The sequence below is a fragment of the Lipophrys pholis genome, assembly GCF_963383615.2.
Source record: "Lipophrys pholis genome assembly, chromosome: 22".
In the NCBI taxonomy this organism is placed as follows: Eukaryota; Metazoa; Chordata; class Actinopteri; order Blenniiformes; family Blenniidae; genus Lipophrys; species Lipophrys pholis.
Window position 1 is genome coordinate 1,575,255 of NC_137644.1, and position 26,467 is coordinate 1,601,721.

Consider the following 26,467-nt stretch of genomic DNA (forward strand, 5'->3'; position numbering starts at 1 on the left):
TCTTCACTTTTTCAACATTTTGTAATGTTAGTTTTATTCCAAAATTGATCAAACTCTTATTTTTCTCTCGTCAATCTACTTGCAGTACCCCATAATGACAAAGTGAAAAGTTTTTAGGATTTTTTATCAGAAGTTATCACATGTACATAAGTACTCACACTCTTTGCCATGACACTCAATTCTGAGCTCACATGCGACCTGATCCACTGATTGTTGTTGAGACGTTTCTACAACTTGACCCGAGCACACCTGTGAGAAATTCTACTGATTTAACCTGATCTGGGAGGGGACACACCTGACTATTGAAGGTCCTACAGCTGACTGATAGCCAAGCCATGAGGTCCAAGGAACCGCCTGTAGACCTTCCAGACAGAATCATATCGAGGCACAGATCCGGGGAAGGATACAAAAAACACTGGAGCAGCATTGAAGGTCCCAAAGAGCACAGTGGCCTCCATCATTCAGAAATGTGAAAAGTTCAAAACCAGCAGGACTCTTCCCAGAGCTGGCCTCCGTCCAAACTCTGGATAAGTCAACCCTGGAAACAGAAAGATCCTGAATAGGTTGATCATGGTTCGTAGTACAGCCTCTGATAAGATGAGATAAAATAAGGCTTATTATTTATCAGTGACTATTTATTCTTCCAACATGGGGAATGTTAGTTATCACAGCAACTCAACGTTGCACAAAGATAGGAAAAAATAAGAGTATTAGAGAATGATATTAAAACACTACATAGCCTATTGAATGTTTGGCATTATTCCAATATGGAATATTAAAACTAAAAAACATATACTTTTGTATTTACATATCAATGAAAGACATGTTAATTGTGGTAATAACAAAATGGTAATTATTACATGCAGTCTTTATACATGTAATTAATAATAGAATGAAATAGCCCAAAATGTCTCATGAGACTTTTTCGAGGCCGTAGGTGCTCTCTCTCTCTTATCTATCTCTACTTTGTATATACATAATATAATATACATTATATACTGGAAATGTAGTTTTTTCCTTATTATCTTTTTGTGTACATTTCAGAGAAACACTTGATAAACTTCCACAGGAGAAGATTCTCTCATTTCCAAATCAATGAATTGAGGATTTAATTAAGAGGACCCAGCACAGTTTATTTCTACTTTTTATATATATATATATATATATATATAAAACATCAAAATATTCACAAAATAGTTACGAAGTAAAAACTTGAACATTCTCTTTATGTTTCCAGTGAACCAGGCTTTTTTTTTAAAAGATTATTTATTAAAAAGTTAATAAATAAGCTGCCTGCTGCTTCACCAGAGAATATTTCCCACGCGTGAACGCGCCGCGGAGGAGGGGCTGCGTGCGCGCCCCCACGGCGCCGGCACTGGATGTCTCGCATAAAGCCGAGCTGTGACGAGCACGTCGCCCGGCCACACTGACAGTCGCACACGGTGCAGGTGTGCAGGATAGCGGTGTTTCCTCCAGGTCCACTCCGGAGTCCTCGTCACTTCAGCCGGCTTCAGACCACACCGAGCGCCGTCATCATGCTGTGGACGGCAGGGCAAGTCTTCCGGAGATTCTCCACCAGCTCTGTGAGTACTGCCCCCCCCCCCCCTCCGTAATCACCCTGCGATGGACGTTTGAGTCCCTTCCGAGCATGCCAGGGTCGGACCCGGCTCAGGGAGTCATGCCGGTCCACGAGACCTCCCGCACGGTGTCCCCGCAGGCTGCCACGTTGCTGGCCGCCACGCACGCCTCCCCCCCGGCTGTGTGCTCTGCCTGTGCTGCCTCTGCTATCCAAGACCTGCAGGAGTTGCGTCAGCTGCTTCTCTCCTGCAGGGCTGCGTGTGCACGCTCACACTCACTGTGAATGGACCAGCTTCATGTGGAAACCCGAACCCCCTTCTCACACGTGCTGCTGCAGGAGGAAACTGATATGTGGGTCCAGAGCAGCTTTAACCAATACCTGCAGTGTACACCCCCCCAGGCCAGGGGGGTCCATAGAGCTGCAGATGACCCTGGTATAGGCAGCATGTGGGCCAACGCAACAATAAAGGATTAATAATGCAAGACCCTGAAACTTGTTTATGGGCTAAATGAAGCTGTGAGTATTTGTGCTTTTAATAAAGTATTTGGTATATTTTTGATTCTTTCACAGCATTTAGAAAATACAGCAGTGATCATACTGCAGTTCAAGGTTCAGAGAAGTATCCATAGCCTAGAATGAGTACAGAGCAGTTTTATTTAGCAGTTAAACCGGACCTTCAAGGTGTAAACATATTGTAGAGGAGTTCCCTGGTTAAAGCTGATGTCTTGTCTCATTGCAGCATTATTACCAGAATAAGCTCAAACTGGCTATAATTGGTCAGAGCCTGTTCGGCCAGGAAGTCTACAGCAACCTGAGGAAGCAGGGCCACAAGGTGGTGGGCGTGTTCACCGTCCCAGACAAGGACGGCAAGGCCGACCCCCTGGGTGAGTACTCTATTACCTTGTCATCTCTACACTGTGAGCTCCCGTTTTACTGTACAGCTTCATGGTGCAGCCAAACACTGCGGGACACACCAGTGACGGGCCCTGAAGGTACTGAAGAGAGGACATGTTGGGTAAATTACTAAATGTTTTCAAGCAGATTCTCCTGGGTTTTGGTTTTGAGTCTTTTAACCTCTTTATGAGTGAAGTGACCACCTTGGTAACTTATGTATGATGTAATGGTTACGCTAAAGATTGAGGTCGATACTCTTGCTTACATTTCTACCTCGTTTACATGACTTCAAGTGAAAACAACATTTTCGTTTCAGGAAAGTTTAGCGTTTAGGGGAACCGCTTGGAAAATGGTGTTTACAAGGAAGTGAGGATGGCTGAACAGGTTGTAGTTAACATGCCAGGCCTCCAGTTAGTTTGTCTTTTTAAATGAAATCACACACACACGTAGTGAACAATACGCTATAAGACCCTGAACTCCCACCAGCCCCCCGAGCACCAGACTGTGACTGCCCACCGGCGGGTCCATTTGGTAAAGACATTTACTCAGAGGTTGATAAATGATAATAGCAATGGGAGAACACTGACATTCATCTGCCCAGGCGAGCAGGTTGGATTACAGTGTTGGAAGCCTTGTGAACCTGGATGCTGCTGATCTATTGGTCCGTCTGACCAGGAACGTCAGTTTCCATCCTCCCACATTGCGTTAAATCATTTGGTGAACTGTCAGGATGTACAGTTCACTGGGACACAACTGACACAAGCTCTGCCGATGAAGGATAATCTGAGTCCCGCCTTCTATAAAAGCTCTGCCATTTAAAGTAGTTACAACATGCATAACCTTACTTGGCCTTAAGATTTCCAGAAACATCAAACTAAGTTTTATACTCCCTCACATTTCTCAATCCCTCCTGCAGAAAGACACAAGCAGTGGTGGCTCTGGCCTTCCTGTGTTTACTGGGACTTTTACTGTGCAGCAGATATACAGGAGCTCTTAGTTTCTGTCCAGAGGGATCCCTGACGGTCACTGGTCTGCCACCTCGCCACTCTGGAAAAGAGGTAGAGAGGCTCCTATAACTTCAATATTTAACCAGAGTACGGCCCTCCCGCCAATTACTTGGTCAGAACTTTATTCTCAAAGTCCATGAAGACTTGAATGAAATGAAGAAGTCTTTGGTCTGCTGAATGTTTTGGTAAAAACTAACACAGATAATCATTGTGGACGCCAGGACTACTGGAGGCCGAGGGGATTATACTTTAACAAACTTTAATCTCCCTCAATCACTTTTCTACTGTGACCTTCAAGTCAGGCTCTTTTATACACGAGTCAGTCCTCCAGTTTCCAAACAAACCAAAGAGTTCAACACCAGAGGCCTGTCCTCCGAACTGGGCTTAACATACCTGAGGTATCTCTCCGTCACTGGTTAACTTACCCAGACGTACGTCACCCTGATGATAATTCAACCCAGAGTTCTCCCGTCTTGATTAGTGCGTGTTCATATAGAAGGGGTGGGGTTTGTAGAGTCTGAATCACTGACATGGAGAAATCCTGCAGCGCAGCCTGATGGAGGAGCAGTTATTCTCTGGAAATATGGACATTCAAACGTACCAGGCTCCAGGAAGGAATGCTGGCAGAAAATATGACTCTGTTAATGTGTAACTTCATGAGATTAAAGAATATTAATTCATTGGGAAATATAAATGGACAGCACTCCTCACTGCTCTACGTAGTGTTGAGGCTCCGTGTGAGCATATTATTATTATTATTATTATTATTCATTCCTCACTGTGACGGCATGACTTAATGACTTTACTGCAGGAACATGAATTTATGGAAAGCACAGACGTGACCATTGACCTCATTATTTCAGATCAACCCTGGTGGAACAAAACTGACTTGGGGAATAAGTCAAGGACAAAAAGCTCCTTCAAAGTGACAAGGCTTAGTTCTTCAGGACCGATGCAGTCCTTATGACAATATAAACTCTATGTCCTGAGCACTCCTCTCAATCTGTGCACCAATCAGGACGGGATCTTCTAATAATGGGCAGATCAGTTTCCAAGAGATGTGATTGGTCAGGAGGTGGTCCTGTTATGCTCGTTGATCCCTTATCCAGAACATAACCTGCTCCGGAGCAAGTTACCGTGGCAACTTAAAGAAACCTTGCGTTTTCCTCCCTCACAAACAGATTGAAATGCACTTCCTGTTTCCAGAGGCTGGAACAAACAAGAAGTTCCACCTTGGGAGTAAAAAATAAGCATTTATATTCTGAGCAATTCATCTGGATCGTACATTTTTATGACGTTTGCAGGCTAAAGAAACTGCCAGTTGGAACCTCGCTTCAGATTATTCACGAGTGTTTGCTGGCCTACTGCCACCTTCTGAATTGTCCATCTCTGGATTTCTTTCGTCATAATTGTGACAAATGAGCGTTTTCCTTTTCTGCTTGAGCCTTTCTCTGATCTGAAGTTGTGGTGGACTTTAACTTGTGGGCCTGTTATAAATGCATGTTGACTCCACAGTGCTCCTGCACAAAGACGAGCATTTATCTGGCATTAGCTGCAGGGTAGTGGCTCCATTGTCTGTGCTGGGGGGGCCCCTCGTGGCCCAGGGACGCAGCTTCGAAGGGAAGAGTCTGCTCAGGGGCCGGTGTGCTTTGGTGTGACGCAATCTTTCCAGGAAGCGGCACCAGCGTGCTGGCAAAAGCCTCTTGACCGGTTGATGACCCGTGGGTCCGTGTGTGGGAGCTGGTCGGGGTGAGAAACGTAGTACAGCAGAGCTGGGAGGAGGCCGGCCGGTCCGCTGCGTTGTGCAACCATCAGTTTATCTTGTTGTGACCTTGTGGTTCCAGATTCAGCAGGAAGGCCTGGATCTGACTGGAGCTCAAGCTTATCAAAGTCAAACTGCTCCAGCTGCCAGAGTGGCTCTGGGTTGTGATTCACAGGGAGCGACTGCAGGCGGGGCGTAGTGGAATTCTATTCAACTTTATTTATACAACCCAGACATTTCTAGGTGCTTTAACAGAGAAAAACCCAACAAATCCACACGAGCAAACAGATTTGTGACTGTGGAAAGGAAATGTTCCATCTAACAGGAAGAAACCAGACTGAGGTGGAGGCTTTCTGCTGGCCGGTTGGACAGAGGGGTTGGACAGAGGGGATGGACAGAGGGGATGGACAGAGGGGATAGATTGAGGGAGGGTCTGATATGAATCTGTCGTATTCTCACTTCTTTTGGACTTCATATAGTATTTTAAAGGTGGTGCTTTCAGAAAGAATTGTGGTGGACATTTGAATTTCCAGAATATGAACCACAGCAGCCATTAGATGTAAAAGGTCTGCTTCATTAGTTTGATGTGGGGATGTGGATCAGGGATTAAATGTGGAGAGAAGAAGTCTGTAATGGGTTTTTACTGTCTCTGGGATTGAGGCTTGTTGGCTATATTTATATTATATTTTAAAAGCTTCAGGATAGTCAGATTAATGATAGTTGATGATCCCCCTCCCCAGCACCGGGAGCACAGGCGTGATTGTCGGATGTTTGCAAACAACGTTGTGGTGTGGGGTAATTTTATCTGGCCTGATCGGCTCTGAAGAAGAGGTTATAGATAGTGTTAGGAGGCTTCCTAAAGGAGTTAGGAAAGGTGTTAGGAGGCTTCCTAAAGGAGTTAGGAAAGGTGTTAGGAGGCTTCCTAAAGGAGTTAGTAAAGGTGTTAGGAGGCTTCCTAAAGGAGTTAGTGAAAGGTGTCAGGAGGCTTCCTAAAGGAGTTAGTGAAAGGTGTCAGGAGGCTTCCTAAAGGAGTTAGGGAAAGGTGTTAGGAGGCTTCTTAAAGGAGTTAGGAGACTTCCTAAAGGAGTTAGTAAAGGAGATCACGGTGGTGAGGCAGTCAGACTTTCCCTTAGTGACGTCATAATAAAGCGACGGCGGCTCTAGTTAGTGACGTCTGCCTTGGTGGGAAAGAACTACATGTTTCTGAAAATGAACTGCATAAAGTTCCTCTGGGTTCTAGATGATTTCAAGTGGTTCTGGGCAGATTATTGCTTTGGTAACTTACATGATCTGCTCCTTTTCCAGTCGTCCTGAGTTTCCCTAAACGCTCCGATGAGCGGGTTCCTTTAAATGTTGTCGCCGCAAGGAATTGTGGGGGAACATGAGCTGGTCTCCTTTGGTAAAGGAACCATCAGTGGTTCCTAGGCTAAAGGAGGTTCTAAAGGAAGCATCAGCGGTTCCTAGGCTAAAGGAGGTTCTAAAGGAAGCATCAGTGGTTCCTAGGCTAAAGGAGGTTCTAAAGGAAACATCTGTGGTTCCTAGGCTAAAGGGGGTTCTAAAGGAGGTTCTAAAGGAGGTTCTAAAGGAAGCATCAGTGGTTCTTAGGCTGAAGGAGGTTCTAAAGGAAGCATCAGTGGTTCCTAGGCTAAAGGGGGTTCTAAAGGAGGTTCTAAATGAGGTTCTAAAGGAAGCATCAGTGGTTCCTAGGCTGAAGGAGGTTCTAAAGGAAGCAACGAGCCTCCTTTCCTTTGCTTATTCTCCAGTCCTTATCATGGCCACGACACAAAACACATCTGGGGTGGAGGAGAAGTGGATGGTTAAGGAAATAGGAGGGACAATTCAGACCTACCCTGAGTTAACTCACTCTAAGGTGGGAAATTCAGAGTTTCCAGTTCCAGAACAGCTGATCTGAATTAGTTCAATCAACTCTCAGTATGTGAACCTTGAGTTAAGTGCGTGCACAACCACAATAAAAGGTCCTCATCAATGGAGCCCCGATGCCATGAGTCTCTATGGCAACGGACCAAAAACAGTTATTTTGCTGTAAAAGTCCCATCGCTGCTGCAGCAGAGGAGAGTCGGCTGGAAGAAGGTTGCTGCATGAATCAACGCACTAGTTTGAACCAACTACTCCATTGACTTTACATCTAACTTAAGATGGCAGCGAGAGGGTAAAATCTGAATTTCATTGAGGTGCAATCCAACAGGAGAAAGACAACGTGGAAGCAGCGAAAGATGAAATATAAAAACATCTTTCAGAATGAAAAGGCTTAAATGTATATATGGTCTGATTGTACCTCATCTTAGTATTTCAATTGATGTAGGCTAATGAAGAAAAAAAAAATTCAGTAGATACTTCTAGTAATTTAAACCAGTAAATTAATAGAATACTACACATTCGCATGTATCATCAAATAAGACTCTCACAACATAAAGTTTTTTTACCTCGATGTCTATTGGGTTTGGACATAAGGGACAATCCATTTCTAGTAGCTGCTTCAGGTGGGAGGAGACAGAATCTCAGGGTTTCCACTACAAAACCTTCCAGCCAGCAGGTTCTGTACACGTTCTGTTACCATGGTGACGAACCCCGAGTTTAATTCAGCTCTCTTTCTGGGTTGGAAAACTCATTTCCCTCATTTCAGGGTTAACATGTTCTGAATTTACACAAAACCCGCTTTCTGGACGCCCCTGGTCAGGAGAAGGTTAAACATTCAGCTTAAGATGCCAGGATGATTTATCCCGATAAGAAGTGGACGAGCGTCGGAGTACGGACAAGCCAGGGTAAATCCTTGAAGTTATCTGGATAAGAGAAATTCCAGTGTTGTAGTGCTCAGGAGAGGGAGATATTGTGCCATCTGTCTTGTCATCAAGTGTGTTGTCTCAAAAGCTGTGAAGGTTTGAACAGTCCTGGAGCGTATACCAGCCTTTACCCAGGGACAAACAGGCTCAAATACTCTAGTTTCTAAACAAAGATCTATTAATAGATTGAATCATACAGATTCCTCACTCAGTTGCAGATGAATTCAGTTTATAGGACTTGATGCATCTCAGATGACTGAACTCGAGCTGTCTTTTCTCCGGTCAGCGACGGCGGCAGAGAAAGACGGGACGCCGGTGTTCAAGTTCCCACGATGGAGGGTGAAAGGGAAGCCCATCCCCGAGGTGGTGGACGCCTACAAGGCAGTGGGCGCGGAGCTCAACGTCATGCCCTTCTGTTCTCAGTTCATCCCCATGAATGTTATCGACCACCCCAAGCACGGCTCCATCATCTACCACCCCTCCATCCTGCCCCTGCACCGAGGAGCTTCGGCCATTAACTGGTGAGCGTCCACTTGTCCGTCCACTTGTCCGTCCACTTGTCCGTCCACTTGAGTAACGTCCACCTTCTTGAAAGTTGAGTGGCACAAAAACAATCTTCAGTTTGTTCTCAACTTTGTTTTGATGATCGTCAAACTCAAGCTGGACTCATCCTGATGGCGTCTCAAACTACACGACCCCGTTTGATCCCTGGTTGCTTCAATCCTTCACTAAAAGCAGAGACGGATGAGCCGAACATGACTCTCACAGCACTGATAGGTTACACCTCAGATGGTTATTTGCTATCAAACTGAGTCGGACCAGTTAAGGTTTTTCTTCTTTGGTACCTTAGAGCAACTTATCCTCCACGTTGTTCTTTTTCTCCTGAAGGTATTTTCTATTATTGTGTTGAACACTGCTGAGATGTTACATAAGCTAAAGGTTGTTGTCCTCTGCTATGAGACAACTGAAGTGCTTTATATTGCCGTGTTTTCCAGGTCAGATGAACTGGCAGTTTAGCCGCTATCAGTCGGTTTAGTAGGAGGTTCAAACCAGTTGTGTTTGACTAAACCTGCCAGCAAGCCTTATCTACTCTTCCTGTTAGCTGACCTCTTCTCCACCCTCTCTATCTCCCCACTCCTGCTTTGTTTATAGTCTCAAAACACTCCACTTCTTTTTTTGTTCTGAATGTTTATTGGCTCCAGAATTGTGAAGCTTAAAAGTTTATAGCTTTATCAATCATGAGATGGAGCTTTACAGATTTTCATTAGAACAAGGAAGCAATGGGAAACGATGTCATTCAACTCTTGAATATCTGAAGCCAAATGAATATCTGTTGCTTCAAACACCAAATTCAATACAACTCTTAAGACGGCTCAGCTGAACTGAGCTAATAATCAAAATGTTGTTATTCTACAGATGTTATTCGGATAAAAAGTGTTTTTAATGAACTGCAGTGTGTTCAGTTGGTTCATGTCTCACTTCATCCTCAGACTATTTAAGAATCTCTTATCTGTTTTTCCCTTCAGCTTCTGCTCCACTCGAGCTGGTTTATGGTGCATTTTATTCCCTCCACGGGTTCTAAATATAACCGTCATGACACAGCTGTGACGGTCCCTTTGTCCACAGGACCCTGATCCAGGGGGATAAAAAGGCTGGCTTCTCAGTGTTTTGGGCCGACGATGGCCTGGACACTGGCCCCATCCTGCTGCAGAAGGAGTGTCCCGTCGAGCCCAACGACACCGTGGACACTCTGTACAACCGCTTTCTCTTCCCAGAGGGTATTAAAGCCATGGTGAGCGCCCACGCTGTCAACAATAGGTGGACACAACCTGTGCAGACATGCGTTTAGACGTCTCACCACTTTCCTTGTGCAGGTGAAGTCTGTGCAGCTCATTGCTGATGGCAAAGCCTCCAGAGTTCCCCAGACAGAGGAAGGATCCAGCTACGAAGGCATTCAGAAGAAGTCTAACGCTAAGGTAATGCTCCAGTGTGAACTCTGACAGAATTGGTGGAGTCCATGACATGAAATTTCCTCGGTTTCTAAAAAAACTCCATGTTCTTGCACCAGAGGCCGCTGTGTCAGAGTTAGTGGAGCAGGTTGTCTTCCAAGTTGTAGTTTAGAGGTTTGGTCCGACATGTCAGAAGTGTCTGAGGACAAAACACTGAACCTCAGGTTGCTTCCAGTGTTGCACAAGAGCACAGCAGTCGTCACCACTGGTGTTTGAATGCATGGCTGTGATGGATCATGTGAAGAGTCCAGAAACTACTTGTATAGCGTATTTTACTGTTTGAGCAGAGTCCATTTACCTGTTTTAAGTTACTGACCTGAAATTCTGGACATCAAGATGTCTGTCTAAACCTCTTGACGTGTCTGAATAGACGTCTGTTCATCAAGACTCTCACTGTGTCTGTCTCCAGTAGTGTTGTCACGATACCAACATTATGGTATCGATACCGATACCACCATGTATTTCAATACTTTTCAAATAAAAAAAGAACACAGCTGCGGCCTTGTGGATGTAGCAGCAGCCATTGTTTCTCTCTCTTTTACTCTCATTCCTCTCTTTGGCCAGACTCTTGCTCTTTGCTGCTCCGTTAGTGATGCACTCCATTTCTTTTTACAGAGTTTCCCCGGGTTGTTTGAGTCAGTTACACATGCCCACTCTCCCATGGACGCAATGTCATTTACGCGTGCGCATCAGGTATTCTTTTCAAAGTACAAGCTCGGTTGGTTGAAGATTGAAAATACGTTGTTTTGACTTTTATTTTGAAGTTGTGTCCAGGAATGTTGTTGGCAAATAAGGTCGGGTATGAAGCACAGTTGCGGATCTCGGATCGGAGCGCGGGAGCATGCGCGAACCCCGTCTCGGCCGTTGTTTTTTTTTTTTTTTTTTTCCACACCTCTTGGAAACAGAAGCGCAATGAAAAAAAAAAAAGAAAACGGAACGCTGTTTTCCACACTTTCGATTGTCCGAAAGGTACCGGCCGGCCCAGTATAGTATCGTTTCAAATGCGTCGGTACCGGACCCTCTTCTCCTGAGTCGTCTACCAGTCTATGCCTCGAGGCACTTTTTAATGTGTACATCTGACAAGTTAACTGCTTCTTTCAGCTAAAAATATCTCAAAACGTATACTTCTTCAGTGAAGAACTGGGCTGTGGATTTACTAGGATGGTGCTGAACAGTTGTGGTGGTCATTTCCTGTTGGCTCTTGTTTCCTCCGGCCCACACTGGTGGTAGAGTGAGTCTGCTTCTGGCTGGTTTATCCTATAGGGACAAAGACCACTGCTGGGTGGATCCCAGCTCTTCTCTGATTGGTCAGTCTGGGCCCACGTTGCTGGCAGCGTGTCCAGAGGGGCTATTCTTAGATCCAGTTCGAATAAATTTGGGTGACCTGGTCTTTCAAGGAATCTGAATGCTCAGCCTCTCTCTCTCTCCTCCCCCCTCCCCTTTAGGTCAACCTTGCCCAGCCGGCCGAGACCATCCACAACTGGATCCGTGGACATGACAAAGTCCCTGGTGCCTGGGCCGTCATCAATGGGCAGGTAAGTACACTGGAGCACACCAGCAACAAGAAACCTCCGCACACACATCCTGGTACTTTAATGATGCAAGTTCACATTGTGGGGGTATCAAACCAGACATTCAGGGATACTTTGAGGTACTGGTTGAAGGATGTAAAGTATGTTTAATATGGATAAAACCATTAGTTTGTCATGTGCACACTTAATATGAATGAACTGCATACCGAAGGTGTCATGCTGGTTGGGCTGCTGCAGGTTTGCTGCTAAATTCACAAGTTAGTTTCGTTTCATTCTGTAAAAAGGTTTGATGAGAGAAGAAGGGATTCATTCATTATCAAAGTTGGTAAATGCAGACAAGCACTGTGTGGATTTGGCTGATAGTAAAAAGATGGTGAGTCATGGCGAGGGCTGCTCAATTAATAACATTTTAATCACGATGACTATTATGGCTCCAGACGATCTCAAAGTTCATATAATCGAGGAAAGAGGATGACGTTGTAGAGCCGGTGAACGAGAGTCGGAGGCGGCGTGTTCAGCAAGGAACTCCAAACTTTATTCTGAATTCAACCGCGACTTTTTGTTTTGTGAAAAGCGACTAGCGACAAATCTCGCAACTTTTTCTGCTGCTGTTGGCGACTTTCTAGTGTGTTTGGCGACTCTGAGGTGAAACCAGGTCTGGTTCTACTGTCACTGTCATCAATGAGCAGCAGGACCTGCTGTGAGCCCCTCCCCCGTCCTGGGGTCAGTCTGACAGCCCCTCCCCCGTCCTGAGGTCAGTCTGACAGCCCCTCCCCCGTCCTGGGGTCAGTCTGACAGCCCCTCCCCCGTCCTGGGGTCAGTCTGACCAGAGGAGACCCTCACCACACTGAGAAGGAACCGTGCATGGCCGCCACCGCTTTACTGAGCGGCAAGTAAATAGAAATATACAATAGATATTTATTGTAGTATATCTATCTCTTATTGTATTTTATTTCTTTCTTGTTTTCAAAAGATTGAGTGCAGTACAACAGTTTACTTTTCATTACTACATTACAAGATATTTTTATATATTTGTCTTTTTTTCCAAACATGTTCAATAAAAGCTGTTCCAAATTCAAAGACATAATCGTGATTTCAATATTGCCCCAAATAATCGTGATTATGATTTTTTTCCATAACCGAGCAGCCCTCGTCATGACAATAGCTTCGACTGTTACTTAAATGTGTTTTCTCCCAACATTGACTGAGAGAAGTCTCTGGACGGCTTCAGATGGCCTGGGATCATCTTCTGACGGGATCAGAAATGTCTTGAAAGTCGTCCTGTACTCTTTGTGTGCAACTGCTGCTTCTTGCTCTGTGCCCTCAGCCTGTCACCCTGTACGGCTCCTCCATGATGGGGGGCTCTGTGCCCGCCGGCCAGCCCCTGGAGATGGAGGGAGCCTCTCAGCCTGGCCTCGTCACCAAGAGTGGGCTCGTTCTATACGGCACTGATGGCAAAGCTGTGAGTTTGATTTCCTGTCCTACAAAACAAACATCCGAGTGGCAGCGTCGGCCTCTGTGACGCTGGAGGTTATTCATACAGACACAGCTCGTCCTGTCTCGCCACAGTGTGTTTAGCATGTGAGGACCTGTTTTCACAGCTCATGGTGAAGAACCTGCAGTTTGAAGATGGGAAGATGATCCCCGCCTCCAAGTACTTCTCCTCTGGAGAGAGCTCTAAGGTGGAGCTGACTGACGAGGAGAAGAAGCTGGCAGAGGAGATAAGGGTGAAGATACTCACGTTTACAGGAAACTATACATGATTTCACAAGGAAAGCTGATTTTTGTTATGTGTATTGTTGGACTGCAGGCCATCTGGAAGGGCATCCTCAGCAACGTTCCGGCCATCGAAGAATCCACGGACTTCTTCAAGTGCGGAGCCGCCTCAATGGACGTGGTCAGGTGAGGGAGGCGAGGATTCAGAGAGGTGTCGGTATAGTCCAGACAATACAGCCAGAGTTTCCCTTCATATCCAGGGTCAGGAACGTTTATGTGATGTTTCAGGTGAGAACGCAGTATTTCTTGGTAAGGGTTTGCATTTCCACGAAATGTTTTTAAAATGAGGTCCGTTTCCACGGGAACCACAGAAACACTGAGAACAATGTAGTTGGCCTGATTTGCCACGAGCTGGCAGACAAACAGAGCTCTAGAACGATGAGCTCTAGAACGATGAGCTCTAGAACGATGAGCTCTAGAACAATGAGCTCTAGAACAATGATCTCTAAACGATGGCACTGGGAGCAAGTTGGATTGTTACTATGGTGACTGTCAACTATAAAACTACTAAGTCCAGTGAGAACACGGACTGGGTCATCCTCTAAAGGAAACGCTATTGTTCATCTACTGAGCATGTGCAGAAGAACTATTTACGAATGCTGAGGTGTGCATGCGCAGTACCAGCATTGCAGAAAAGTTGCATTCTCCCTGTTCAGACAGTCGGCGCATTTTGAAAAGTTCCACTTTGGGAGCGGTTTATAAAATGTGGTGTTTTCAGTAGCAACAAGCGCTGTTGTCAACCAAGCAGGGTCTTTCCCCCGGATGTTCCTTCATTTAACATTCAAATAGGTTATTTTTGTGAAATGTCCAAAAAAAAAAGTGCCGCCCGAGGTGAATACTATCAAAACCAAATGTTCCACCGCAGAAAATGAATCGTGTCTTCCACAAAGAATGGATCAGAGATTGGCTCAATGATTTCAACCAATCAGAATTAATTTCACACTTAGTCAGCTTCTTGAATTCAAAACTGTTGGCAATATTTTCTGAACCATCAGTGTGATACTCACAAAGATGTCAGGACACATTTAGCTGGGAATGGCGACAACGAAAAGTCACGATTTTAAAACTGGGAAAAAGATTAACAAGATCAGTGAGACACCTGGACGGTTTGTCAAGGAAGGCAATGTGCTTGGGGAAAGCAATGTCAATAACTATGATTCCTGTGTAGCGTATTAATAAATCATGAAGAAACATTCAGAAAACCTGGCGCTTCGTCTGAGGAATTATTCTATGCAGATATTGGAAAAGCCTGTAAGTTGAGTGTCATTAAACATGTAAGATTATTCCAAGTCATCTTATGTTATTCTTGTACAAAACATCGCTAAAATATATAGAAATTGCATAAAAACCTTCAGCTTCATGTGGCCCCAAGGAGACCCAGGACTTTCAGCTGAAATCATTTTTTGCCGTTGCCATCCCTCTTAAACAGACTTCCTGAATGCTGAGTGGTAGGTTCTCCACCGTAGGTTCTCCTGACAGGACAGGGTTGTGATGAGAACCACTATGTTGGTCTTGTGCATGTGCAGACTGGTGGAGGAGGTGAAGCAGAAGTGCGCCGGCCTCCAGCTGCAGAACGAGGATGTGTACATGGCCACCACCTTCCAGGACTTCATCCAGATGTTCGTTCGCAAACTGCGAGGAGAGGACCAGGAGGAGGAGCTGGTTATCGACTACGTGAGTGTGACCACGCGTTCCCCTAAACCTCTTACACATTCATAATTTAAGCTCTCGCTGTATAAAAGCAGCAAGGAATCCCCTCGAAGTCCGTTTGTATACCACATTCTGAACTACACATATATTAGGAATTTATAAATGGCCTATATGACATGCATCAATGGTTGGTAGTTTATTTTTTAGGTATTTGCATTTTTTTTTTCTCTTTTGGAAAACCACTTTAAATCATTTATTGTGGCGAGGTGTCAACAGTCTGTTATTCCCTTCCATTGAAGGAGTTTTATTTCAGTTTCAAGGTGCCCCGTGGCCACCTGTGCAAATGTGATGAGAAGAGTTTCAAGGTTCCCCCTAAATGACCCTTCTCCTTATAAAGATGCTAACACGACCTGAACAGTTTCAAGGTTCCACAACTACTGAATTTACTGACATTAGCAGATCTACAACACAGATACAGGTCAATTTTATTGCAGTGTGCAAATTTGTTATAGAAGTAGAAAAAAAAACTTGTTTTATTTGTTCAGGTGAAAATAGACCCATTTTGAACTAAGCGACCCGAACACTATGTAAGAGTTCACTGGACTGTTCCTTTTTCTTTGTATGTAGGAAACCAAAGAAGTAAACAACATGACTGTGAAAATGCCGTACCAGTGTTTCATCAACGGGCAGTTCGAGGACGCGGAAAACGGAAAGTCCTACGACACGATCAATCCCACGGACGGGTCGGTGAGTGACCGTGACCATGGAATTAATACGATTTTAATGATTTCGGTTGTTTATCTCTGATCGACTGTAATTTGGGGAAAGAAGAGCTGCAGCATTAACAGCAGAGGATGTGCTCATGTTGCCGCTGGGTGGAGGTTCCCTCTGGAGTGGATCTAAAACATTTATTTAAAGTTATCGCTGCTCTGTGTGAAAATGTTCCTGCGTACTGGTCGGATTTCCTCCCTTGGATGAAATATCCACGATGCAAGTGTTGTAAGTTACCCTATCCCCCCCCCCCCCCTCCCCCCCCCCCCCCCCCGTGTTCATCAGGTGATCTGTAAGGTGTCCTTTGCCTCAGTGGGGGATGTGGATCGGGCCGTGGCAGCAGCCAAAGAGGCGTTTGTTAATGGGCCCTGGGGTCGGATGAACCCCAGAGACAGAGGAAGCCTGCTGTACAGGTGAGTCGCTCCACCTAGAGGAGCCAGGTAGAACTGCAGGATTGCTCCCTGATCTCTGCGTGATTCCCTGTCTCTCCTGTCTCCAGGCTTGCTGATCTGATGGAGGAACACCAGGAAGAGCTGGCCACCATCGAGTCCATGGACTCGGGAGCCGTGTACACGCTGGCCCTCAAAACCCATGTGGGCATGTCCATTCAGACCTTCCGCTACTTTGCTGGCTGGTGCGACAAGATCCACGTGAGTTTCTTTTTAATCATCAGTTTAACGTGTGGGGCTTTTCCACTAAAAGAACCAGGTTCTAGTTCAGAGCCCGTTCTTAAATCAGCACCGTCAAAGAGCCGGTTCTTTTTCTACCGTTAACAGAGCCAGTAGAGCCACGTCACTGCGTCACTCCAAAACATCGTACGTCACTGATTTCACCAATGTAGCACTGACAGCCTCATCCAGGAACCAGGAGACGGACTGTATTCATTGGTTTAGTCCGGGTCGCTCCATCTAGTCTGACCTGAACCTCGGATGCACCAAAGAGCCAGAAAACATTGAGTCTCCTCGTCGCTCTATTGCTGTTTGTTCACGTCCGTCTTGCTTTAGTCCGGAGCCCCGGAGTGGACATAGAGGAAAATAATAATAATAATAATAATATAATAATAATAATACATGAATGAGCTTAGGTCTTATTTTCCACCACTCCAACATTCCATAGTGACTTTCTGCTCCTTTCACTTTATTTCTGGACGTGTCTGAATCAAAAGCTTCAACATGGAGGAATGGAGGTGTAGAATGATAGAACGCTGCTCTACAGCCGTTTCCATGGTAACCTAGGTAACCACTCTGATTAAAGTTCTCTTTCACATGAAGCCATTAAAAGACTCATTTTAGCTCTAAAAACTCCAAGTTTCATTTCCAGTAGTTTGTAGTTTGTTTAGTAGTTCCTGAGGAACCAGAAGTCTGGCTTCATTATAAAGAAGTTCTGTGGAGCGTCTCATAGCAGAGCGCCCCCTGCTGCCTCATGAGGATCTCAGCCTGCCGTCAGAACGCCAAACAAGACCTGGAGGTGGAGTTAGTTACTATGATGTAGTTTTCTTTTCATGGTGACAAAAGAAAACTGCTTCTAATTATAAATCCGACGCAGCTGACTGACAGCGGAGTAGCATCTCGAGAGCCGCGGCTCCACGATCACGGATTAAATAATCCCGTTCCCTCGTATTATTAACTTGAGGGAACGACTGATTACATTGTTCCCACATGTTATTTCTTTCTCTATAACCACTCCGGGGCTCCGTGTTCGCTGTAGATTCCAGAAAGCCAGTTATAGTGTCTCTTCCGCCTCGTAGGTAGCGCTAACTCCAGCGATAACTCCGCCCCCACTTGATGACGCGTCTGGCCCAGCAACTATGTGGGGCCGGATTAGCACCGGATTAGCCCCTGACAGGCCGGGGCTTTGACGGTGGAAAGACAAAGAACTAGTGCTGAGTCTGGCCCTGGCTCCGAACTAGAACCTGGTTCTGGTGGAAAAGCCCCCCCCCCACTAATGCTCTGCACTGACGCCGAGAATCTCCTGCAGGGCAAGACAATCCCCATCAACCAGGCCAGGCCCAACCGCAACTTGACCTTCACTAAGAAAGAGCCTCTGGGGTAAATCTCAGCCTCAGAGATGCTCCTCCTCCGTAGCATGTCACGTCTGTATATTGAGTCCGGAATCTAATTTTTTCTGTTAGCGTGTGTGCCATAATCATCCCCTGGAACTACCCCCTCATGATGCTGGCGTGGAAGAGCGCCGCCTGCTTGGCAGCTGGAAACAGTCTGGTCCTGAAACCTGCACAGGTAACTTCCAGTCACAACATGGCAGACACTCAAAGCTTACGATTTCACCAATGATTTCTGACAATGTGTAAAATTAGAAGAGTTCCCTGATAGATGCTGTAATCCTGTGGGAAGGTACACGCTCCTCATGGAGTTGGACTCCACTCAGGAGTTTTGTAGTTTATTGATCGTTCTTGTATTTTACAGGTCACTCCTCTAACGGCGCTGAAATTCGCTGAGCTTTCAGTGAAAGCTGGCATCCCGAAAGGAGTCATCAACATCCTGCCAGGCTCAGGTAACGATGACAGATACACCAGCGCTCCTGGTTTCTGGCAGCGGTGCAAAGAGAAACTGCATCCAGACTCGAGTTCCTCCACCTGAAGGTTATTTAGTAGTTTCCCTATGAAGGAATTACTCCAAATATTACAGTGTCTTTGTAAAGTTAGAAATCCTTTAACTAACATGGAGAACTTTTCTAATTGGCAAAATCTGTTCATGTGTGCTCGGTACTCTTCCTGCATCAGTACTTTATGTTCTGGAAGTGATGAGAAGCTCAAGTTGCTTTGACAGAAGACATCAGATCATCTGGCTTGTAGTTTTGGAGTCTCGTGTTCATATTTAACAACCATCACATTACCGGCAGGTTTGAGGTCAGACAGCTTAGAATTGTTTTATCAATATAATCAATCTTTTAAATGTATATACAGTAGAACCTCTGAGGAGCGGACCCGGTAAGAGCTCCACCCTGTACTGAGCAGACACGTCACTGTGCACGGACACATTTAACTGTTAACACACCGTGATGAGGACACCCTGCCTGACGAGGACAATGGACAGGCTTCATGTTCTCCACATTACCTGTCTGCAGACTGTGTGCAGGTCGTGGGTGACTGCATCCACACTCCTCTCTGGGTTCACTTCCTTAACGTAACATAACGATCCCGAAACTATCTCCACTTCTGCTGCCCGGCGTTCTCCACCTTTCCTCAAGTAGTTTATGTTTCACTTCAGGAGTTCTGAGCCTCTGAACAATCACAAATAAAGAGCCAGACGGGGAGACGGAGGATCTCCTCACAGCGTCCAGTAGGCTCTGGAGCCTGCGCAGTCACGCGGTCACAAATTTGCTATTTACAATCGACCGCAGAGGGTCGGACCCTGGAGCGCAGGGTGTGGGACCCTGGAGCGCAGGGTGTGGGACCCTGGAGCGCAGGGGGTCGGACCCTGGAGCGCAGGGGGTGGGACCCTGGAGCGCAGGGTGGGACCCTGGAGCGCAGGGGGTCGGACCCTGGAGCGCAGGGGGTGGGACCCTGGAGCGCAGGGGGTGGGACCCTGGAGCGCAGGGTGGGGGACCCTGGAGCGCAGGGGGTGGGACCCTGGAGCGCATGGGGTGGGACCCTGGAGCGCAGGGTGGATGATGGTTTTAACAGCAGAGAACATAAACCCACCAAGAGGCTCCAATCTTATTGGTTCAGTTATGTTAGGATTATTTACTATAAAAGCACATATTTGGTGTTTGGTTTGTTCAATATCAACTGGTCCTATAATTTGTCCTTGTGACCTTTCCCTCCAAAGAGAGGACACCTGTCTTCAGGGGACACTTGCCCTTGGATTATAGGGCGTCCCTACATCACAGGTTTTACTGTAGTTTTGTCAGAAAGCTAGTTTCCCCATCAATGTTTTTTTATTTGGTTAATTTAAAGACGCAGAGGTCAATTTACCAAAAACATTGACAACGTGTTTCCCAACGTCTTTCCATGGTTGGATCAAGCTGTTAATTGTTGGTCTGTCCTCCAGGTGGCATGGTGGGACAGCGGCTGTCCGACCACCCAGACATCCGGAAGCTGGGCTTCACCGGCTCTACGCCCATCGGCAAACAGATCATGAAGAGGTAGAATCCCAGCTGACCTTTGACCTCTGGTTGTGGCAGTTTGTCCCTCTTGTCTCACACTCTTAACCCCCCCCCCCCCCCAAATCATTCAGCTGTGCGCTCAGTAACCTGAAGAAAGTCTCTCTGGAGCTGGGAGGGAAGTCCCCGCTCATCATCTTCCACGACTGCGACATGGACAAGGCTGTCCGCATGGTTCGAGAGCAATGCCGCAACATCTTGACTCCCGGGACGTCGCCTGACGGGTTCTGATCCCTTCCTGTCTCGCTTGCTCTCTGTCTGTCTCACAGGGAATGAGTTCGGTGTTCTTCAACAAAGGGGAGAACTGCATTGCTGCCGGGCGTCTTTTTGTGGAAGAGTCGATACACGACGAGTACATCAGCCGAGTGGTGCGTGAACCCAACACACCATGTGTTCAGGGAGCCGAGCGCTCACATTGTCAAGTTCAATGTCACAACATGAATTATAAGATTAGTGTGGATTTGAGCTGAAGGGTCATATTTTATAAGAAAACCTTTTCAAGTGACTTTGGTTGTAGACAACATTTCATCAGTATAACACACAATGCTTATGTTTGGACTGTGTGAAGAAACTGAACACACGGGGATAACGTGTTTGTTTTATGTTTGACAAAATATGTGAAGTTTTAGAAAGTACTGGTGTGTGTTGTGGTCACACAAATTGGAAGATTTACTTTTTTTTTGATAAGACTTCAAAAACATCACGAAAACTGAAGAGGTTTAAATTCAGAGGAGGAGAAGCCACTGTCGTCCAAGAACTCTTTCAGATGAGAAGGTATGCTGCTAACTCTGACATGCCCCCCCCCAAGGTGGAGGAGATCAAGAAAATGAAGATCGGAGACCCTCTGGACCGCTCGACTGACCACGGGCCGCAGAACCACAAAGCCCACCTGGACAAGCTTCTGGAGTACTGCGACACCGGGCTGAAGGAGGGGGCCACGCTGGTGTGTGGGGGCAGACGGGTGGACAGACCGGGTAACGCTTCAGCCACACTCCATAGTGACCGGTCCTCAGGTCCAACCAGGGGACCGTCCCACTGCAAGACGGCAGAGCTATCCACTACACCAGCACAAACACTTCAACATTTAATGGGAAACATCAGCTCACTTTCAATTTGATCCCAGAAGGAAATCAGAAATATTGGGACAGGAGCCAAGAAAAGCTGAAAAAGGACCAGTATTAACTTGGGGAACCTTTCTTTGCAAAGTTTGCTTTGAGACTCGAACTAGTGATTTCTGGCCGTGAGGCGAGAATGTTAACCACCAACAATTAACCACAGCTGCTCCCGTTATGAGGAGCAGAACAGAGCGATGGAAGCTAAAGTTATCAAACCAGTACTGCTGCTGGACTGGTTTCTGCCCCAGGGAGGACAGAACCGTCCCAGAGAGCAGAAAGGACAGAACCCTCCCAGAGAGCAGAAAGGACAGAACCCTCCCAGAGAGCAGAAAGGACAGAACCCTCCCAGAGAGCGGAAAGGACAGAACCCTCCCAGAGAGCAGAAAGGACAGAACCCTCCCAGAGAGCAGAAAGGACAGAACCCTCCCAGAGAGCAGAAAGGACAGAACCCTCCCAGAGAGCAGAAAGGACAGAACCCTCCCAGAGAGCAGAAAGGACAGAACCCTCCCAGAGAGCAGAAAGGACAGAACCCTCCCAGAGAGCAGAAAGGACAGAACCCTCCCAGAGAGCAGAAAGGACAGAACCCTTCCAGAGAGCAGAAAGGACAGAACCCTCCCAGAGAGCGGAAGGCAAATGCTCGCATGATCTTGGTTTTTCAGTATGAATACAGCCCATGAAAGCTTGACCTCAAAATCCTTCAGACTTTTTGGGTTTTAAACCGGAGGCGTCAGGAAAGTGACTACAGGGATGAACTGGCTTGTGGCGGCTAATTGTTCATAGCAATGCCGCTTTTCGATCCTTCGATGTCGGCCGTTCCTCTCATGGTGAAGCAGAATTCACCAAAGCGTGGGATTGGTCATCAGTACTAAGCTGTCTCACGACGGTCTAATTAGTGGGTGATGTGTTGTTCCAATAGTAATCCTGTCCAATAGTACTCTGCCCCAGAAACCAGAAGAGTTCCTACTCTGGGTCATCAAGTGGGTCATACAGTCTTCCCCCTTCAGGTTTCTTCATGGAGCCCACCGTGTTCACCGACGTGGAGGACCACATGTTCATCGCCAAAGAGGAGTCCTTCGGCCCCGTCATGGTGGTGTCAAAGTTCACAGACGGGTGAGTCGGGGGGGGGGGGGCATTCAGACAAGATTGGATTTGCTGACCAGACATTTGGCTCCGTCTCGCCCCAGCGATGTAGACGGTGTGCTGCAGAGAGCCAACGATACGGAATACGGCCTGGCTTCGGGCGTGTTCACCCGCGACATCAACAAGGCCATGTACGTGAGCGAGCGGCTGGAGGCCGGAACCGTGTTTGTCAACACCTACAACAAGACCGACGTGGCTTCACCGTTTGGAGGCTTCAAGCAGTCCGGCTTCGGCAAAGACCTCGGTGAGCAAAAACTTCAGACTTTGTCAGAAGCAGCCACTGAAACACTTTAAAGTCCTTAATCACATTCAGCTGGATCAGAGTTTAAAAGTTGTTGGAGACTTTGCTCTGTGCAGACACCTGGGGGTTAGCATTTAGCATCGTCCCTGCAGACACCTGGGGGTTAGCATTTAGCATCGTCCCTGCAGACACCTGGGGGTTAGCATTTAGCATCGTCCCTGCAGACACCTGGGGGTTAGCATTTAGCATCGTCCCTGCAGACACCTGGGGGTTAGCATTTAGCATCGTCCCTGCTGTCACCCGGAGGTTAGCATTTAGCATCGTCCCTGCTGTCACCCGGAGGTTAGCATTTAGCATCGTCCCTGCTGTCACCCGGGGGTTAGCATTTAGCATCGTCCCTGCTGTCACCCGGAGGTTAGCATTTAGCATCGTCCCTGCAGACACCTGGGGGTTAGCATTTAGCATCGTCCCTGCTGTCACCCGGGGGTTAGCATTTAGCATCGTCCCTGCTGTCACCCGGGGGTTAGCATTTAGCATCGTCCCTGCTGTCACCCGGAGGTTAGCATTTAGCATCGTCCCTGCTGTCATCCGGAGGTTAGCATTTAGCATCGTCCCTGCATGTTGTATTCACTCTTAATAAAACTTTAAAAGCTTCGGGTGTTTGTAGAAGTGAAGCAGTTGTTTAAGCTCATTGTGGTGATGAGATGTGCGATCTTCCCTGACTGGGCGGTTTTCAGCGTCTCAAGGTAAATTATGTTAAGCTAGCCTGAGCGTGGCTAACTAGCAGTAGCAGCAAGGATTGAGCTAGTAGCATTTCTGTTTAGGGAAGGCCAGGAGAGATGAGCAAGGTTAAAAGCCCATGATCAACAGCACCTGGTGTATTTGCATTAGGGTCACCAACTCCCTGGAAATAAAATAAGAGACACGTCCCTGGCAGGGCGGCCCGTTTGTGTTACCCGTTCCTGGTGTGGTGACATTTTTTTAACCTGTGTATGAAACACTTTTTACTCTCTGACTTGAACCTGAATTTCAGTAGATGCATATTATTTGTGATACGAACACATTGAAAGCAAATTATTTAGCAATTTCTTGGTATTTTGCAATGAAAATACCAAGAAATTCTTTAACAGAACTTCGTCTGGCTTAAATGACAACAGAATAAATAAAAATGTACTTAATATTGTATAAATTAATAGAAATCAATGGAAAGCAGAATATGCACATTTAGTACAATAAGAAAAGTGCAAACAGAGAGTCTGTGGAAAAGTTCTAAACATAAAATATTTGTTCTAAGTGAACGACAGCCGGCGACAGATGAAGTAAAAAAGAAACAAAGATTGAACTCATGAACTGAAAAGCTCAACGCTCCATCATGTAAAGACAGAATATTGTTCCAGTAGTATTTCTGTTGAGGTATTACTGCAGTGAGGAGGCGTTTTGTCTTTGTGTTACACAGTAAAACTGATGAAGACGTTTCATCATTTAGACCAGGGGTGTCAAACTCAGATCCTCGTGGGCCGCAGCCCTGCACGTTTTCAATGTCTCCCTCCCCTGAATGTCCTGATGGTTCATCACCACATTCAGCACAAAGCCAGATAACGAGCTGCTCATTGCAATCAGCTGTGTTGAAGCTGGGAGACATGCAAAACGTGCAGGGCTGCGGCCCACGAGGATCTGAGTTTGACACCCCTGATTTAGACGGACATGAGCTCACTTCTAATGAATTCAGCAGAACATCAGTCCACTTGTTCTTCATGGAAGCAGGAATCCTCTCTACAGTATGAGCTGGACGCTGAGGACAAAGGAACCACAGCCTGGATGCTGAGGAGGAACTGGAACCTCTCTGCTGTTCTCTTGTTTCACCGCACTTTGTGTGCTGGAACGTAGCTCAACACGGGATCAATACTTTTGTTTGCAAATATGGGACAATTCCATTTTTCAAGGGACGGTTGGCAACCCCAATCTGCATGTCCATGAAATGGGAGAAGCACAAAACCCTGTTTAGGGTTTCTTTAGCGTTAGCCGCTGCTTTAGCCGTTCCCCCGGCTGAGGGGCGTTCAAAGGCAGGAGAGGAACATCAATTTTGACATTTTATGAGATGTCCAGAGCAATTCTGTCAGCAACTTGTGTTTCAGAAAGGATTAGCGTGTAGCTTAGCATGCAAAAACGGATAATATACTTGATAACCTCTAAAAATCTTCTCAAGAAAGAAAAGAGGCAGAAACCATCATTAGTGTGTCGTCATTGACCGTTTAGTGTCGTTGTGCTCTTGTACGTCTTTAGTAATCACTTCCTGTTCTGGTCCGCAGGAGAAGACGCCCTCCTGGAATACCTCAAGACCAAAGCAGTGACTGTGGAGTATTGAGACCTGCCCCCCCCCCCCCCCCCCCCCCCCCCCCCCATTAAACATGGACCCACTACGGCAGACGGGAAGGAGTGTGTTTCTCTACAGGATGTGTGTGACGGGACGTCTCAGTCGCTCTGTCACACGTTGGACAAGATGTCCGTCTTGTCTCGGAAATATCAGTCATCTTTGTTTCAACAAAATCCAAAGTTGGAGTTTCTCTAACTGCATCTTAAAGCTTGTCGTTCCATAAACCCCCACCAGAGTCCAGAATGCTGGTTTTCCTCCTGGGAGCAGGTTCTGCTTGACGTCCTTCATCGTCCCTTCGTCCTCCTCCTGGAGTTCCTGGGTCATTACGAGCTGGACAAGAGAGCAGCTCTGGGGTTTGTCTTGGACCATCAAGTGCTTCCAGCGGATTTTACCTGGACGACGAGACTGTGTCATTGTTTTAGATTGATCCACAGGAATACACAACTTTCACTTCTCCAGTTTACTTTATAAAAGTCAGGATTTTATCTTAAATTCAACCGTCGCTTTAGAAGCGTCACTCTTTTGATACGTCTTTTTTAAAACCCATTTTCTTAACTTGTGCTCACATCCAGAGAATGTAACTATGGGGGGTACTGGGGTACTTCTACCCACAGTGTGAAGAAATACCTCCAGGGGGCCGTTTCTTCTGATCGCTGTTTCCATGGTGAAGACTGAGCTTTAGCATTAGCACATGAGCATTAAAATGAAGTTTGAATGCTGAATGAAGGGATTATCTACATTTTACCTCCAGTCTTTATTTAACAAAGAAAAAACAACCACAATGATGAGTTTTAGATTGTTGGTACACTAAAGAAACAAAGTGAGAATTAATTATTTAAGACTAAACAATAAAGCTGATTTAGTCGCTTCAAGGGAAAATAAACATTTTATTAATAGAAACTAACAAAGGAAAACCTGTGTGTGTGTGTGTGTCCCCCTCCCTTGTCGGCGTCTCGTCTCTTGTGACCATGAGGTAACAAACTGCCTCACTGTGGCCCGAATGCACAAGTGGCCCAGCTCCGATCCTCCACGCTGCACCTTGACTTTCATCCTGGAACGTTTGTTTCCGCTGCGTTACCAACGAGCTAAAGAAATAGACTTCCTCCCTGGAATGGATTCTAGAGATGGTTGGTGTTCTGTAGTGTGGGAATGTTTGAACTGAGGTTCTGATGTCATGGAAAAGTCTTATTTTTCACAAGTTCTGTTGTAAAACTGTGTTTTCTTCTGTACGATTACAAGGATTCCTTTCATCTTGTTTTTGTTTATTCTTGAAAACCCAGTACTATGAAGTAAGCTTAACGTACCGGGGATGTCACTGTTCTCTGGATTCACGAAACCCGACGGACCACGATGACCAGGACCACGATGACCAGGACCACGATGACCAGGACCATGAAGCAGGTTACCAACTCAGCATTTGAACCCAGAGTTTCCTCATTGGGATCGGGATCATTCATATGAAGGCAGTTTGCAGCGTCTGACCAATCACTCACCCTGCAGAGCAGTTGATGGATTAAAGGAGGAATTATTCTGAGAAAAATGAATTAAAACTCATCCAGCAGATTAAAAGTAACACAGCTGCAGCCAAAGACAGAAACTCCCCAGCTTGTGTACCTTTGTGAGCCTACACAGTATTAATCACTGGACAATATGAAGAGACGTCATTCTCATCACCTGGTTTCACCTTTACAGTA

The 26,467-nt window shown here is 46.3% G+C and overlaps 1 protein-coding gene across 1 annotated transcript; it reads left to right on the forward strand.

Annotated features, from left to right (window-relative positions):
• Positions 1–1,374: 1,374 nt before the first annotated feature.
• aldh1l2 (aldehyde dehydrogenase 1 family, member L2) lies at positions 1,375–26,028 on the forward strand. Its single transcript, XM_080492427.1, has 23 exons — positions 1,375–1,583; positions 2,319–2,463; positions 8,330–8,564; positions 9,670–9,835; positions 9,918–10,019; positions 11,498–11,587; positions 12,912–13,046; positions 13,186–13,311; positions 13,395–13,486; positions 14,887–15,034; positions 15,638–15,757; positions 16,067–16,194; positions 16,281–16,431; positions 17,759–17,829; positions 17,913–18,018; positions 18,205–18,292; positions 19,792–19,885; positions 19,978–20,077; positions 20,173–20,271; positions 20,712–20,877; positions 22,023–22,128; positions 22,203–22,402; positions 24,709–26,028. The coding sequence occupies exons 1-23, from the start codon at positions 1,536–1,538 to the stop codon at positions 24,762–24,764; spliced, it is 2,772 nt and encodes a 923-aa protein (XP_080348553.1). The 5' UTR covers positions 1,375–1,535; the 3' UTR covers positions 24,765–26,028.
• The last annotated feature ends 439 nt before the right edge of the window (positions 26,029–26,467 follow it).